The sequence below is a fragment of the Lissotriton vulgaris genome, chromosome 7 (genome assembly GCF_964263255.1).
Source record: "Lissotriton vulgaris chromosome 7, aLisVul1.2, whole genome shotgun sequence".
Classification (NCBI taxonomy): domain Eukaryota; kingdom Metazoa; phylum Chordata; class Amphibia; order Caudata; family Salamandridae; genus Lissotriton; species Lissotriton vulgaris.
Window position 1 is genome coordinate 1,030,547,268 of NC_141695.1, and position 16,720 is coordinate 1,030,563,987.

A 16,720-nucleotide genomic window follows, 5' to 3' on the forward strand; every position below is an offset into this window, starting at 1 on the left:
AAGGTCCTGATTTTCCCTTTGAAATACGCTCTGATCTCTCTAAACCCACGCTGGATAGGCAGTGGGAACTGGGTCAGAGAATGGACAAATTTAGAGCTGCCGGGGCAACTATTCAGATGAGGTTCCCTGCATTTTTGCGGATTATGTACAATAATAAAATGCACAACGTTAGATCACCTTTTGAGGCTGATGATCTATTGGAATCCATCTGTAATCATTCCCAGGGTAAACTTGAACTGATTAGAACTATTAAGCTCCCGTTCATACATCATACATCATACGGCTCACTATATTTACTGATATATATTGAGGAAAGAGGTTAGTAACATCGAACCCTTCTGAAATACTGCACTCAATGCTTTGACTATTACAGGGAGCAGTAGTAAGTCTTTAGCTTGTTAAGTCAGAAATAGATTCTGAGATAGTTCAACGACAAAAAAAATATTTACACAAGGGTTCATAAATTTACAGGATGGAAAAAAATATATATATAAAAAGAATTAGAAAGATCCCTAAAACGTAAAAAAAAGATGGAGAAGGTGTAAATTTTTCACATGTGTTAATGTTTTTCAGGGGAGGCAGGGGGGGCACTTTGCAGTGTGGGAGGTGAAGGTGTTGTAAGACGCGAATCCGGCCCTACATCAGGTCTGGATGTGACCTTTTATGTGTTTATTTGTGGCGTGTACCATTTTGAGTGTCCACGAGCTTAAGGGCAGTGTCTTTTCTTTCTGGAGTTGAATGTTGAAGTCTCCAAAAATCATGTGTGTGTGTGTTGAATGGAGAAGAGGGCAGAAAATTCATCTGACATGCTTGTCCGGTCAAGAAGAGCTGTATGTGAAGTTGAACGTTGCTGTCCGAGTTGTGGAGATTAGACCAAATCCAGTCTGGAGAGCAGCCTTTGCTCCGTCTCCTTAGGTCTAATTAATGTGGATGTTTCAGTGCATCTAGTTGAATTATACACATTTTAACCACATCAATGCTTATGACATTCATCGTCAATGCTGAATTTTTTAAAATCCCATTGTTCATAACGAGCTCAGCTCGTCATGAGTGTATGGAGGTGTACATCATGACGAGCTGAGCTCGAAACATGAGCGTCGATGGTGTTAAACAAGGTTATCTCTGAACCTGTCCACTTATTATAATTGAGTCGCCTGCTAGCAGCCATCTGAATCTGTTAAAAATGTTCTGTTTAAAGTGAACTATTCGACTTTGGTGATTTCATTTTTTTGTTGCTGAGGGACAGGTTGGCCTTGGTGATCCTTTTTGTCACTGAGAGACAAAAATAGACTACCTCAGATCTCTCTGCTTATTGGTGGGGTATTAAATCAACGAGAACATGAGACCTGAAGTTGTCCGAGACTAGCTCATGATCCTGGATTTTTTTGTGTGCATTGTTTAATCATCCATATAACCCTACTTATTCTATAGTGTTTATTTAGATGGTGTTTTAAGAAAATTCTAATGTTTTTAGCCTTTTGTCTTCAGGCTAATTTCAGATTGCTTTTGAGTATTGTATTGTAATTGCATTTATATAGGGCTTACTACCCCTGACGAGGCGTCAAAGCTCTTTTTCGGCGAGTAGCACTCTACTCCGGGACCCATAGAGGATTAGTGTTGAATTAGTGTAGTGAAACATGCAAGTACATTTTAAGTGGTGGATAGGTTAGTCAGTTATTTGGATTTGGAAGGATAGAGGAGGACAAAGGTTTGTATTTATTTAGCGCTTGTTGATGCACGCTATTCAGGAAGCCTACAAAGGATTAGTGGTGAGTTAATATGGTGAAATATGAAGTAATTTCAGTGGTGGATATTAGTCAGTTACTTGGAGTGAGAAGGATAGTGGAGGGATAAAAGGGGAATAAAGATGTGCATTCATATAGCACTTGTTACCCCTGATGGGTGTTGAAGCGCTTTTGTGGTGAGTAGCACGCCACTCCAGAACCCATAAAGGAATACTGTTGAAAATTAGTATAGTAAAAAAAATAAAGTAATTTGAGTAGTGGATATAATATTCAGTTATTTGGGTAGTATATTAGTATAGTTTACTATGGAATTTGAGAAGTGAACATGTTAGACTGTTAATTTCGAGTGAAAAGAATAGTGGAGGGATAAGAGTGAAAGATTATTTTAATTTTTAATTTTATTAGGTCTTACCAATAGGAAGAGGCTTTTGGATGAGTGAAAAGGAGTTTTGGAGGGGAGGACTCAGTGGATTGGGTATTGCTAAATGAGAAAAAGGGCAGCATTTCTGGCCCTAGGCCCGACCAGGCTCAAACAGGGAACTGCCCTTGTCCTCCCGGCCCTTAACAGGCTCAATCAGGGAACTGCCCTTGTCCTCACTGCCCTAACAGGCTCAAACACGAACTGCCCTTGTCCTCTCCGCCCTTAACAGGCTCAAACAGGAAACTGCCCTTGTCCTCTCCGCCCTTAACAGGCTCAAACAGGAAACTGCCCTTGTCCTCTCTGCCCTTAACAGGCTCATACAGGGAACTGCCCTTGTCCTCTCCGCCCTTAGCCTCGATGCCCGGGCTGAGAAGCCCTAACCCTGGCATTTTATAGCCCTAGTAATCAGGGGACCCCTTCAGCCAATGGTGTCCCTAGCACTAACAATATCCAATCACAACACTAGCCCTAAAATCTAGAACCAATAGGAGACCAGGACCTCACAGCCAATATTAGCCCTAGCCCAAGCACCCAATCAGTTAAAAAACCCTGATCTCTACGTCCAACAAAGGCCCTAGCCCTACCGGTAGTCCCAAAACAAGTCCATGCAACCTATGTCACAGGTAGCCCTAGTTCCTACTTCCAGTAGAAAACTTAACCCTACTCTAAGTCCCACACCTAGTCCAGCAACCAATCACACCAGAAGCCCTAATCGCTACTTCCAATTAAAGGTTTAAACCTAGCCCTAGTCCCACCCTACTCCCAACAACCAATAACATAAGAAGCCCTAGTCCCTACTTCCAATAGAAATTCTAACCCTAGCCCTAGTCCCAACCCTACAATGATTGGATCACAGACCCAGAAACCAATGGGAACCCTCAAATACCCAACCAATGAGGACATTCACCCTAATCCAATAGAAACACCAGATACAACCACCAATCAGTGTAGACATGTACCAACCACTAGCAGACCATATAAGGGTCCCAGTGACCACGAACAAGGTTTGCTGGCCTGGGGGTGGGGACTGAGCAGCTGCTGTTCAGAATCTCCTAGGAGACAGACTCGCTCAATCCACACTTTTGACTTCAGCAGGTAAGGGCCTCACTAACTTGAAATCTAACAATACTGTTTGAATAAAACTTTACTCCACCTGCTGGCCAAAAAACGATGTGCACAGGCCCTAGTAAAACACAGTTTAAACAGCTCACAGAAGCACCCTCTGATGTAGAAAATCCCTGTTGCTGGGGCGGGGGGCTGGTTTCGCTGGCTTGTGAACACAAGATGGTGGCTGGGAGTGCACTGTTTTAACATGCAGGTCTTAGCAGAGAGCAAAGGAGAAATTTGGAGGGAAAACAGAATTGTCACCAAGGAATGAGAGGGACAAACTACAGAGGTTGGGCTGCAAATCCCAAAATTCAACACTCTAAATAGTCAATCATGGGCAGGGAAAAACACTAGTTTAAAACACAACACAGGTGATAAAATATGCAATTACAGGCAGGCTAAAACTACCATTTTTAACTGTAACAACCACAAGCAAAGACAGTAAACACAAAGTGAAAATCGTTTTTTAAACAACTTTTTGTCTTGGGAAGAGACAGCACTAGTCTGTCTCCTTACCACTTACTGGACTCTGCTCACTGCAATCTGGGCCACAGGTAGGCTGCAACTCACAAGATGGAGGAGAATGATTTGGGGTGCACCCAGCAAGGCCTTAAGGGGCCTGGTCTGGTGTGAGAGGAGGGCTCAGACATGCCTGGTAGCTGAATAGCCAATGGTCTGCTGGCCTGGGGGTGGGGGCTGGGCAGCTGCTTCTCCTGTTCAGAATCTCCTAGGAGACAGACAGGCTCAATCCACACTTTGGACTTCAGCAGGTAAGGGCCTCACTAACTTGAAATCTAACAATACTGTTTGAATAAAACTTTACTCCACCTGCTGGCCAAAAAACGATGTGCACAGGCCCTAGTAAAACAGTTTAAACAGCTCACAGAAGCACCCTCTGATGTAGAAAATCCCTGTTGCTGGGGGAGGGGGGGGGGGCTGGGGGACTGGTTTCACTGGCTTGTGAACACAAGATGGTGGCTGGGAGTGCACTGTTTTAACATACAGGTCTTAGCAGAGAGCAAAGGAGCAATTTGGAGGGAAAACAGAATTGTCACCAAGGAATGGATCTGCAGACAATGGATCTGAAAATGCCGGGAGTCCTTCATACAGGCACTTGCAATCATCAAATACAGAGACAACAGTTTCAACTATCATCAAGCCCTTTTGAGATCTAGACAACATTAGAACAGGATGCGGCCTAACGGCTAGAGTGGTCAACCTTGAAGCTGGGGAACCAGGTTCGAGTCTTGGCAGGGACACTCAATATCCTGTGATTCTGGGCGAATCACTTAATCTCCTTGTGCCTAACAAAAAATGAATGTGTCCATCTGTAAGGCAACCGGATGGTCATGTAAAGCGCTCTGATACCTTCGGGTCTAGTTTGCGCTATATAAAACAAAACATGTGTTTAAGAATAATGAAAAACATAGCAAGACCTATATTAAACATGTCTGGTAACTGAGTGGAACCCTAAAGGTTACCTCTTGACGGTATGGCACCCCAAAGTAGAAAGATGCCAAGGGTCACCTGTGGTGCGGGCTGCTGAAGAAAGAATAAAACCAGCTGCGGTTGGCTTGGTCCATGTGCACTAGTGTGAACAACCTCTCCAACCAGATTGGCCGGCTGCGCACAGTTCCACTATAAAGCTGAGAGTCTAAGAAGGGAGTCAGTTCAGTTACCCGTTGACTGCCACCTTCCATGACCTGCACACCTAAACTAAATATTTAGCCTCAGCTGAACACAGATCCATAAAGAACTTCTCACTCTTGATTTACGGGTACCAAAGAGGGAAAGAACCATGTTTATCAAGCCCCGCCTGAGAACTGCGAAATCTTCAGCTCTCCTTGAAGGGTCCTTTCTTAAAAAATGTTTTTGTCCCTGAATACTGACAAATGTGCTTAGACTTTGGTCAATAATACAAGGTACCTCATTTTAACTAATGCACCCAAAACAGTAAGAAAGGAGTAAGTAGATTTTCTATGAGATAAAAGTCTTGCATGCCCAGAAGACAAGGGTGGGGCAGAGGTTTGGGTGGAGCCCAGGCTTGAAGTCTGCTGGTAGGTTAAGTTAAAAACGGCTGTAGGCTACAACAGATTGTTAATAGGTTGTAGGAACGGCAGTTTCTCGAATATTTAATGGACGTAGCGGAGAGCACAATTGGATCAGCCATCAGAACAATATTCACTAGCAAATATTTGGAATTATGTCGAGCCCCACAATCATGAATTGAAATACTATTAATGATCCGAGTGTAAGTGCAGAATGCTTTATTTCCGTCTTATTGAACAATGGAAATTGGGTAGGATCGCAAATGAAGCCAAGCAGTGGGGTTGTCTTGGTTGGAAATCGTGCAGTTGTGAGGGAGCAGAGAAATGATGAGGACTCATTATGACATAATGGTGTTGAAGCTGAGCATTAAGTATGATCAATGCGTGGAATATGTTTATCAGGAAGTTCAGGATTGTGGGAAGTTTCGACTGAGGGAGGGTTCCTGTATTTTTCCATGTGCTAAAAGTTATTAAGCTACATTTGAAATGTGTATTAAAATCTGATGTTCACGATCTTTTCATTTTACTCAAATAATAGGTTTAAAATACTGTTTAAAATACTTTGTGGCATTCACATGTTTCGTCCCTCTACTAAAGCATGGAACAATGGGTCAGCCCTCTTCAGTCATTGTGATGTCATCCTGCTCTTTTAAGAAAGAGCACATCCATAAAAAAAAAGTTCCATTCAGAACCAGGGAATGCTATGGCAAAGTGTGCTCTGTGAGGCACAAAAATATTTTTGCTTTTAACCATTGTTCTTTTGTTTTAAATATAATGGCGAATGCCTGGCAGCGCATCAAAAATAAGGTTTTACAAAAACCGTGATAAAAAAAATGCAAGCACCAGCAAAGTAAAAATGCTGGCCGTCCACACCAGACCTAATAACTTTACTGATGCTTTTACCATTTGTGGAACTTTGAGAGTAATTTGGAGAGATGGGGCGTGTAGTAGACTATCAGATGCCAGTATTTAAATAATTTGAAATATTAGTGTGGTGCTATGCTCTAGAGTGTGGGCTGGTACAGGATCCATACTGATTAGTTTAACAACCTCCATGAGGATGCTGTTAACATAAGGGGCTGGACCCAATAAAGTACAAAAAAAAAATTGTGCAAGAGCATACTCTATGTGGCCAAGACTCCTGCAAAGTTGATGATGAAGATGTGCCAAATGTCATGGCCCTTAACACTAAACGGCATTTTAAAAATTGAGTCTTTTGTCCTGAAATGTAGGTTGTGAGTAAAACCAGGGCTGTCCTGATTGGCCATCTGCAGGTAAGAAACCTTGTTCTCGAGTGTGCTCAGCATGGACAGGAGTTGGATTTTCCCCCTTTGACATATCTACTGAGCACATGGTTCAGATACAGTGACTTTGTAGAGAATAATAACTGAAAGTATGTAGTGCCCGAAAATGGATATCTGATTTTTGTAATTTTGTTTCTTATTTTCTTTAGGTAGAGTCATTTATTTTGGACCAAGAGGATCTGGATAACCCAGTGCTAAAAACTGCATCAGAACTTTTTTTGTCAAGTGCTGTTGAAGGAACAGATTTAAAAACCGTTGATCCAGAGACCCAAGCACGATTAGAAGCCTTGCTAGAAGCTGCAGGTATGGTTTGTTTGTCTTTTTTTCATGTTGGGCTTCATGGATTCTGATGTCCATAATGCATTTTTAATTCTAGTAATTTAATGATTGAACATTGCATGTGATTAAAGATAAGAGAAAAAAATGGTAGTGCATCAGTTGTGCAAAACTACATTATAATTAACCAATGTCTTCAGAGAGTAGGCAGCACTGAGATTTAGGTACCTGGCCAGTATTGTTGCTCAGAATCGGCATAGTAGTTGGATAGAGTTTTGTTGCAGACATAAGAGAAAACACTTTTCTGTCTTGACAATCACAAAGGAACTTTTAAAGTATAACAAAAAAGTGTTCCCCCAAGAATATTGTGTAGGGTTGCATGCTTTCTATAATCCTGATGTGTTTGAAATTGGTGAGGTTGGCGCCTTGGCACATAATACATCTTTTAGGCATCTGAAATCCAGAAGGGACGTGTGATATTTGTGTTTCTGTACTTTATAAAATAGTATAAGGCAAGGGAAAGTCTTTGATAACATAAACCATGCATTTTGTTTTACATACCACCAAAGGCTTGTAGCTAAACATGGGCAAAATATTCAGTAACTATCTCTTCCTTAAATAAAATGAGGTTAAATTTCAACTCTGAAGAGAGATTCTATTGGGCCTAAAGTTCTTCTTCTACTTGCCAGTTTCTGTGACCCATGATGTCTGAGGGAGGAGATTGTTTTCCAACAAAACTTCTTCAGAAGCCCCCAGCCTCATCTTCAGAAGTCACAGAATATTCTTCATATAGCCGCAACCAACACGTGTTTCGTCAGAGTTGATGAGTATACATCACTGACTTCATCAGGGCTCTCATAACAACCTCAAAATGGTCCAAGCTAAATTTGTTATTCTCTCAGTTAGTTTCAATCTTCTTATCCAAATCAAAGAATACCTGTATAAATGCTAGTTCACCTGTAGAATGGAGAGTACTCCTCGAACAGTCTCGAATGGCATGGTAAACCAAATATTCTGTGGCTTCTGAAGAAGTTTTGTTGGAAATAAACCTAACTGAAAACAAGAAGAATTGGACACACTTTTTTTGTACATTTGCTGGTGCTCAAGATACTCTGTTGACTCTACAGGACTGAATGTTTCCAGTTCTCATGTGTGGGCATTAGTGGCAGCCCACGTCCTTGGAGCACTAAGTTGGAGACTCTTTATTTGATAGTTGGGGAATAGAAGAAAGTTTGAGCAAGAGGCCCTGCCACATTCTTGTTTAACTGTTTGACAGTGTTCGTACTTGGTCCCCCTTCTTAATAAGTAAAAATGTTTTATTAAGGTCTAATCACCTCGGTTTCTGCCTTTTCATCTAGGCTGGCAAAGAAACCAATAAGTGTCCTGTTGAAAGTATATAATGAGAAGTGACTGTCTTCAGTTCTTTATGATCGTGACATTTGGGGTTATGCCGCTAGCTCCACTTCGCAGCTTCTTGAAAATAATTTTACAGGAGTCTCCGGAGTATTCCTCAGTCTATTCCTTCCTATATTGTATATCAGGAAATTGGCCTTAATTATCTTTGTGACACAATATGTCTTCGCACCCCTATTGATATGGGTCACTGTATGGGTTAGCTCTGAGTGAACGTTGAATAGGGCTATTTTAAGCGATTGTCTTACTCTAGATAAATGACTGTCAATTCGATAGTTGAAATATTGAAGTGACTTTTGTTATTATAATTAGACGGCCATATTTGAAAGCCCTTGTTCCCTCACTAATCTCAACCTGGCTTGGACCCTTAAACATATTCTTAACCTCTTCGCCGCTAATGACAAGGGTAACTCGTCATGGACTTTCCATTGATTTCAATGGAAATTATATGAGAAACAAGAGTAATGCCTTAGCAGTAAAGGTGTTAAGTGGTGACAGTCTTCAAGGGAAGAAGAGCAACTATTAAAGCCCTCGGTCCATGGATATATATGCTCTTGGAAACTTCTGCTGGTACTGAGCCATATTTGTTATCTATTAGCAATTACTCCCAATGATTCATGCTATCAAGATTTAGGTTGACCTTATTTCCCAGGTTGTTGGTGATCCCAAATGTGTAGCAGAACGTCAGAATCTCTAGTTCTTGTGGCTGCGACTTTTTGTATCCACAAGAAATCCTACATTTTGTTATGCTTTAAGCTCCAAAAAGATTTTAATCCTGCCCCTATTGAGGGGTAGAAATTTTGGGTAAGTATGTCCCACCCTGTTGCAACAACTATTGTGTGTTGAATTCTCATGCTATTCAGTTGCCTTTTTTTAACTGTACCAGTTAACCTCAGAAAGACACTTGATGGTTGACTTGATCAGCCACGAGGCTGTGGATATTTAATTGACTTAGCGTTTAATGTTCTATGTATATTTCCAATGACTTATTTATATTGATGTTGGTGTTTGTTATTGCCCTGTGCAATGTAGTATTTGGAGTTTTAATTTGCTTTCATAGTTCTCAATGTATTTTATTGGCTGAATTGTTCTGGATGTTCTATTTTAACCGACTAAAGAAATGTGATGACTTCTAGTGCACCTACAGAAAATCTCACTTTATCCAAACTTAGTTGCCTGGTATACAATTTGCCCCTTATATATCCACACCATACAACCTCTCACAAACCTACACAAGTACTCAAACCTACTCCCTAATCCAGGGAAAACTCACTCATACAGCCACTCACGCAACCACCAATACAGCCACTCACCCAACCAGCCACTCACCCAACCAGCCACTCACCCAACCAGCCACTCACCCAACCAGCCACTCACCCAACCAGCCACTCACCCTACCAGCCACTCACCCAACCAGCCACTCACCCAACCAGCCACTCACCCAACCAGCCACTCACCCAACCAGCCACTCACCCAACCAGCCACTCACCCAACCAGCCACTCACCCAACCAGCCACTCACCCAACCAGCCACTCACCCAACCAGCCACTCACCCACACAGCCGTATACTCACCCATCAGCTACTCACCCAACCAGCCACTCACCCACACAGCCGTATACTCACCCATCAGCTACTCAAGCAGACTTATTCACCTATATACCACTCAACCACTTACTTACCCATTCACAAATCCATACAAGCACTCCCTTATCTGCTCACTCACCTATACAATCATTACATATAATGGGGTAACCCTGTAACCCTCAGAACCTGGGTGGGTAATAGACAAAATAATAATGGTTCTGTAAGACCGAAATACACACTGTTTTAGTATTTCAATGTTTCCTTTTGCAATTCTCGTTCCTAACCAGGATATCAAGACAGGTGTACTAATACGTTCACAAACAAACACACTGACCATAGAGAAAAATTAAAGCAAATTTTTACTCAAATACTTTCACATGTGAAGACAAATTATTTCAATCACTGTCCCTAACGAGTACTTAAAACAAATATGGCACAACGACTTTGTGCTAAAGCATAATACACATTAAAAACAACAAGTAAAATGTGTTACTTCATCTACTTTTTGGAATCAACAACTATATATATATACAATAATCCTGTAGGTGTATCAATTCAGTCTTGGATCCTACAAGGTTTTGAATAGTTTGTTCACGCCAAAAGCGGGGATTGCGTCGACGTTTCGACCCTGGGGGGGGGGGGGGGGGGGGGGGGGGCGATGCAGTGTTTTCACGCATCAAGGGCGGGTCTTCATCAGGACTGTATATATATATATATATATATATATATATATATATATATATATATATGTGGGACAGCCTGTAAATCATAATGGACATGTTTTAGATATTGGTCAGCGGTTTAAACATTAAAGCAAATATGAGCATGAGAACATTGCTCATCTCTTACAGACCTAGCTCCGTATGGAGTCCTGGTCTCTTTCTGAATCGTACTGGCGGTCCGTCTTAATCAGGCCGGCTAGATGTTCGATGAACCTATAATTACGAAGTAGGGGTTACTCACTTCCTAGTAATGCTATCCCTTAACCTATTGGCTCCACGGTCAAAGGTTTCACATACATACCTCTGTAATGTTTTAGTTTATACAGATGGTTGAAAAGTTGCTCCTTTGTATCTGTAATGAAGGAGTGATGCATACCATTACCTTCTACAACTGTTTGTCATTCAAACAAAACAGATATTATTGTCGTGATTCCAGTAGTGCACATGCAGAAGCTACCAATTTCAAGTGTGAAACTATTGGTGTACCAGGGATTTCTAATACCCATCCTCTCTCGTTAGGGTGCCTTGTTATTTAGTGATGGGGTTAAGGTATGCAGCGTTTATTATTCTGACCTGCGCGTCCAACCCGCGGTCGCGGTAATACAACTGACACGGTCCCTGTTTCTCAAACTGACCTTGCACTGGTCTCTGTGGCCCAATCTAACATGTGGCGTGATGCGTGTTTAGACCCAGACTAGTAGCGGGTATGTTGCCCAGCGTGAATATCTTACATTAGTGCAACCGGCGCTCACAGTGACTAAGGGTGGAGTTTTGAAGGGTACCCTGGCTTAAAGCTCTTTTCCCTTACTTTTAGCTCTCCTGGATCGCGTCCTTCACCTTCCGTTCGTGTAAATATCTCCCATCTGTTAGTTTCCCTTAAATATATAACGTCAAACGTATCTTTCCTTCTGAACTCGACTGGTGGTACTGACGGTGGCCTATCGCCCTCTAGTGGCATATTATCAGAATGTTTGGAACCAAGCTAGTTCCCCACGAGGCATTGTATTATTTCAGGGCGATTCCTTTCTCGCATAAAGTATTTTCTTGCTTGTGTTGCTCTCTTTCTGGTTCATGCCTCCATGGATCCTCATTTGGGGAATTACATCATAATTTTACCTACATACCGTACTAATTTCTCAGACCACAATAGTTTATCTTACAGTCATGGAGTAACAACATGGTCAATTTGTCAAACCTTTACAGTAATATACACATTCCATCATGTCTAATATTACCATAGTGGGACCTATTAGCCATTTTTACTTACCCTTGTACATTTTTTCATCCTTAGCGGTAGGCAATGGCAATTCTCTGAATATATAGAAATTATTAAAGCATTTATATACATATCCATCTAGTTTTTACAGTAATATACACATTCCATCAAGCCTAATATTGCCATAGTGGAACCTATTAAACATTTTCACATATCCTTGTACATTTTTTCCCCTCAGCGGTAAGCAATGGCAATTCTCTGAATATATTTGCTTTCATTTTTCTCTATGGTCAGTGTGTTTGTTTGTGAATGTATTAGTACACCTGTCTTGATATCCTGGTTAGGAACAAGAATTGCAAAAGGAAACATTGAAATACTAAAACAGTGTGTATTTCTGTCCGACAGAAACATTATTATTTTGTCTTCTACCACTCACCTGTACAGTCATTCACACACCAATGACTCACTCATAGAGCCATAGATACACCCACAAACCCACACAACAACTATCGTAACTACTTATGCACCCACTCACATACTGATAGTCACACAACTTCTCAGATCACACAATCAAGATAGTTGACCGTGTCATGAAGGATGTAATATGTGAGGTCATAAGCAGTGCATTGCTGAGGCGTAAGTTATAGTTCGCTCGGGTAGCTAGAACTGCTAAAATCCTATGGGTTTGTATTGGTGAAATAAGAGCCTAACTATAATGTTTTTTAGACAGCTTGCCAGACCGCCAATTACAGCGCTCCTCCTGGCACGTGGTTTCGCATAGCACCGCGGGGGGGGTGTGTGTGTGTGTGTGTGTGTGTGCGTGTGTGTGTGTGTGTATGTGTGTGTATATGTATATATATATATATATATTTCCACAAAACGATCCTTTAATGCAACGAGAGCGCTTCGCAGTGTGCTCGGCCCAAGGGCTGGATCAAAGCCCGAAATTTAATTTGAGCACAAGAAGGGCGGCACAACCGGATACTTTTTAAGAAGCTTTTATTCGCACTTTACAACACCCCACCGACGTGTTTCAGCCTCACGTCTTTTCTCACCGTGAGAAAAGCCGTGAGGCTGAAACGTGTCGTGGGGTGTTGTAAAGTGCGAATAAAAGCTTCTTAAAAAGTATCCGGTTGTGCCGCCCTTCTTGTGCTCAATATATATATGTATATATATATTTATGTGTGTGTATATGTATATGTATATGTGTATGTGTATATATATATATATATATATATATATATATATATATATATATATATATATATATATATATATATTTTTATATAAAGTAAAGCTCCTCCTCCGCACGCTCTGCGCTCGTAGACACCGCTTCCACGCCAGCAAGAATGAGGAACGGACCAGCAAAGTCAGCAAGATGTTGTTTATTTAATCCAACAGAACCAGCGACGCGTTTTGAGCAAAAGAGCCCTTGTTCACGCTGCAACATGGTCAGAATTGAAATGCTTTTTTATATACTTTTAGTGGAGACTATCACCACCCCCTAGTGGTGACCTCCAGTGTCACATGTGTAACAAACTGTGAAAACATACTGTCGCTGCGAATCTTTTCTTAAACATAACATATAAGAAACATTGTTACTGGTTACATCCGTGTGATTAATAACTACTACAAATGGCATACAATGGAAAGATCAGTGTGTTTGGAGGCTGATATTTGCTAGTCAGCAAAGATATAAATATAAATCTCACAAAATATGGATAAACAATCTACATACAAAAAGGTATGGTCCTCTGGCCAAACAATAATTGAATTCTTATCCCTTCAAGCCATTTGTAGTATTTCCTATAACATATGCAAATCTATACATTAGCAGCGAAAGATAAAGTGCAAAAAGTGTAAAAAAGTGCTAAGTGTAAGAGTCTAAAAGTGCAAAGTGCAAGAGTGAGCCGCATTACCATCAGAACAGAGATACCCTGTATTTCATATAAATATAAATTCTCAAATTCCTGAATTTATAAATGACTGGATAACTGGATAATAGGTTCTCTAAAAATTACAAATGGTAGAAAAGTATCAAAAGGTTAAAAATGGGAATATGTGAAAATACCATATCCCATATACAAATACACGTCATGACCAACTGTACAATAAAATGCTATAGAAAAAGTGAAAAAGATTTCATAATATACCAGTATAATACAGTTCAAATGTATATATCAAAAGGAAGTAAGTTTAAAAAAACCTAAATACCATAATAAATTCAGAACTATAAAATACATGTAAAGCAAATGGAAGTGTATGTTACAGAATACATTTTCATAGTAAGATCTAAATCTGATAAATTCATACGCTGTTAGATGTCAAATCGGTTCACTAATTGTGTTCACAGCTCTGCTTGTGCCTCGATAAAATATCTCCTAATAGGGAACCTAACTAGGAGAAAAGTCACCACACATAAAAAGAAAACTGAATTGCTAATATATAAAGTTAGCAGTAGTGAGATGTGCAGACTTGGAAGCTATAGAAAGTGATGCATTTCTTCGATATTGTTTAGCCCGTTCGGCCAACGGCTATCGAGCTCCAAAATAAATTTGGTCTCCAGTTCCCTGAGCTGCAATTCACGATCACCCCCTCTTTTAAGGCATGGGACTGCTCCAATAAGAAAATAACTCAGGCACGTCAGGTCATTATTGTGGACCCTTTTAAAGTGACGAGCGACCGGATAGGCCGGGTCACTGTGTAGTATTGCCTGTAAATGCTGTAATATCCGGACATGCACCTGGAGCTTAGTGCTGCCCACATATCTAAGCCCACAGGTGCATGTCAGGACGTAGACCGCATGATCTGTCTTGCAAGAGAAGTTGCCCAAAATCGGTTTGGCAATGTACTAAAGGGAGTGGAATAGTGTGAAATAGTGATACCGAATTTGCATGCTCGACAGTTAGAGCATCTGAAAAAACCTCGAGTTGGGCGTAACCAAGGTATTTTAGTTTTGAGTTCAGGAGCTGCTCTAGCCAGAGAATTGCCAATGGTTTTGGCGCGTCTAAAAGTGACAGTAGGAGAAGCAGGCAGTCAGGACGATAGACCAATTCTTGTTAATTATGGACTTGATTTTTCTGTCCTCCCTACTGTATGTAGTGATCAGGCGCGGGCAATCCAATTGAGGTTCTGTTGTGGTAGGGGTTTCAGCCTCAGAAGTGGACATTGGAAAGACTTTCCCTGGACCGGGATAAAGATTTTTTGATGGCTGTCTTTAGAATGGTATCAGAATAACCCCTCGCTATATATATATATATATATATATGTGTATGTGTATGTATATATGTATGTGTATGTATATGTGTATGTGTATGTATATGTATATATGTATGTGTGTGTATATATGTATGTGTATATGTATGTATGTATATATATATATATATATATATATATATATCTATATATATATATATCCTACTGGTGCCCGCCAGTAGGTAGTTAGTTAGGATTATTTTCAATAGGGAAATCGCAACATTCTATTGGGAATAACTTTGGCGCCGGTTGAGGAATCTGCCTGAAAATTTCCTCAAATTTGCCTCGCGGCGCTCCGGTCCTTGCCTGAAAGTTTGGGAGGGATTCGTCAAGCGGGGGCCGAGAAAAAAGGGGGGTCCCAAAACGTGTTTTCCCCATGTTAATTTCCATAGGGCGGTCGACCTCACTTTTAGCCCGAACAGCTGAATGAATTTCCACCAAACTTGGCAAAATTGTAGGGACTGGTAGCCCGATGTGCCTTTGCTATGTCTCAAGATATGTGCGCCAGTGGATTTTGAGTAATTTAGGTTAAAAAAAATATATATATCTGTAAGCGCGCCCCGGTACGCGCATCGGGCGCGAACCAGCGCGCTACGCGAGTTCGCAAGCGGAAAGCTGATTGGCTCTCGGGTGTCTGTAAACATTCCAATCAGTCCGGTGCGGCCGTCATCTTGTGTCTCGGTAGGATCGAGACACAAGAGGTGGCAAAAACAAAGGGGGAAGTTACCAAAAGGGGGCAGGGTAGACCCCCCCCCTGATCCCCCTAGGTTTGATGTGGGGGCCATAAAAGGGCCCGCGGGGCAAAACAGTTTTTTTTTTTTTCGATTTGCGCGCGGGGAGCGCCCAGTAAGCGCACCGCGGAGCGTACCGGGGAGCATACCCTGGAGAAAAAAGAATGACAGTTTTTTAAAAATGTAGTTTTTTAAAATAAATTGGAGGTAGTTCTAAAAACGGTTTTTTTAATTCTTTTTGTTTTATATTTTTATTTTTTGAATTTTTTTCACTTTTTTTGGCTTTTCTGAACAGTTTTATATTTTTTTGTATTTTTTATGGGGAGAAACAAAAAACAGGGAATTATAAACGGCTCAACTGGAGCATAAAAAAACAGGAAAAAAGTTAGGGTTTCTTCGGGCACTTGTGGTTATCACCAGCAATGTTGATGAGGGTAATACTCTTCTCACCATAAGTAATTGTTTTGCCACAATATATGCAAACAAATTCGAAATCCCCAAACTTAGTTTGAATGTTTGGAACCATCCGACTTGCCTCACCTCTGCTGCAGAATAGTTATTGGGGTGCAATCGTTCCTGTGCCGAATCATTGTGTGATTCCCAAATGAATATTTCTTTGCAGGGTTCCCCCTGGATAGTAAAGCGCCACAGATGAGACCAGTCACCTTTGCAGCGTTTACCTTCTTTGCACCCCTTGGGATTTCAAAAAACTCCCATATAAAGTGCTCCTTAGGTTTATATGGGTTATTGTCTTCAGGCAGGAAATGCCTTCTCTGCCTTCTCTCCTACTCCTCCTCTCCTCCTCCTCTTCTTCTTCTTGACCACCAATGTGATGTTGTGGTGGTCCTTGTAGTGGTGGTTGTGGTGGTGCAGATGCTCCAGCTTCTGCTGCTACTG

General features: G+C 41.1%; 1 protein-coding gene across 3 annotated transcripts in view; it reads left to right on the top strand.

The window, feature by feature from the left end:
• The window catches only part of ANKHD1 (ankyrin repeat and KH domain containing 1), a 1,478,908-nt gene that overhangs the window by 80,453 nt on the left and 1,381,735 nt on the right, over positions 1 to 16,720 (top strand). For all 3 annotated transcript variants that reach the window (XM_086931463.1, XM_086931465.1, XM_086931464.1), the window contains exon 2: positions 6,775 to 6,928. In XM_086931463.1, coding sequence (XP_086787589.1) covers positions 6,775 to 6,928 — 154 coding nt within the window. The remainder of the gene's footprint in view (positions 1 to 6,774; positions 6,929 to 16,720) is intronic.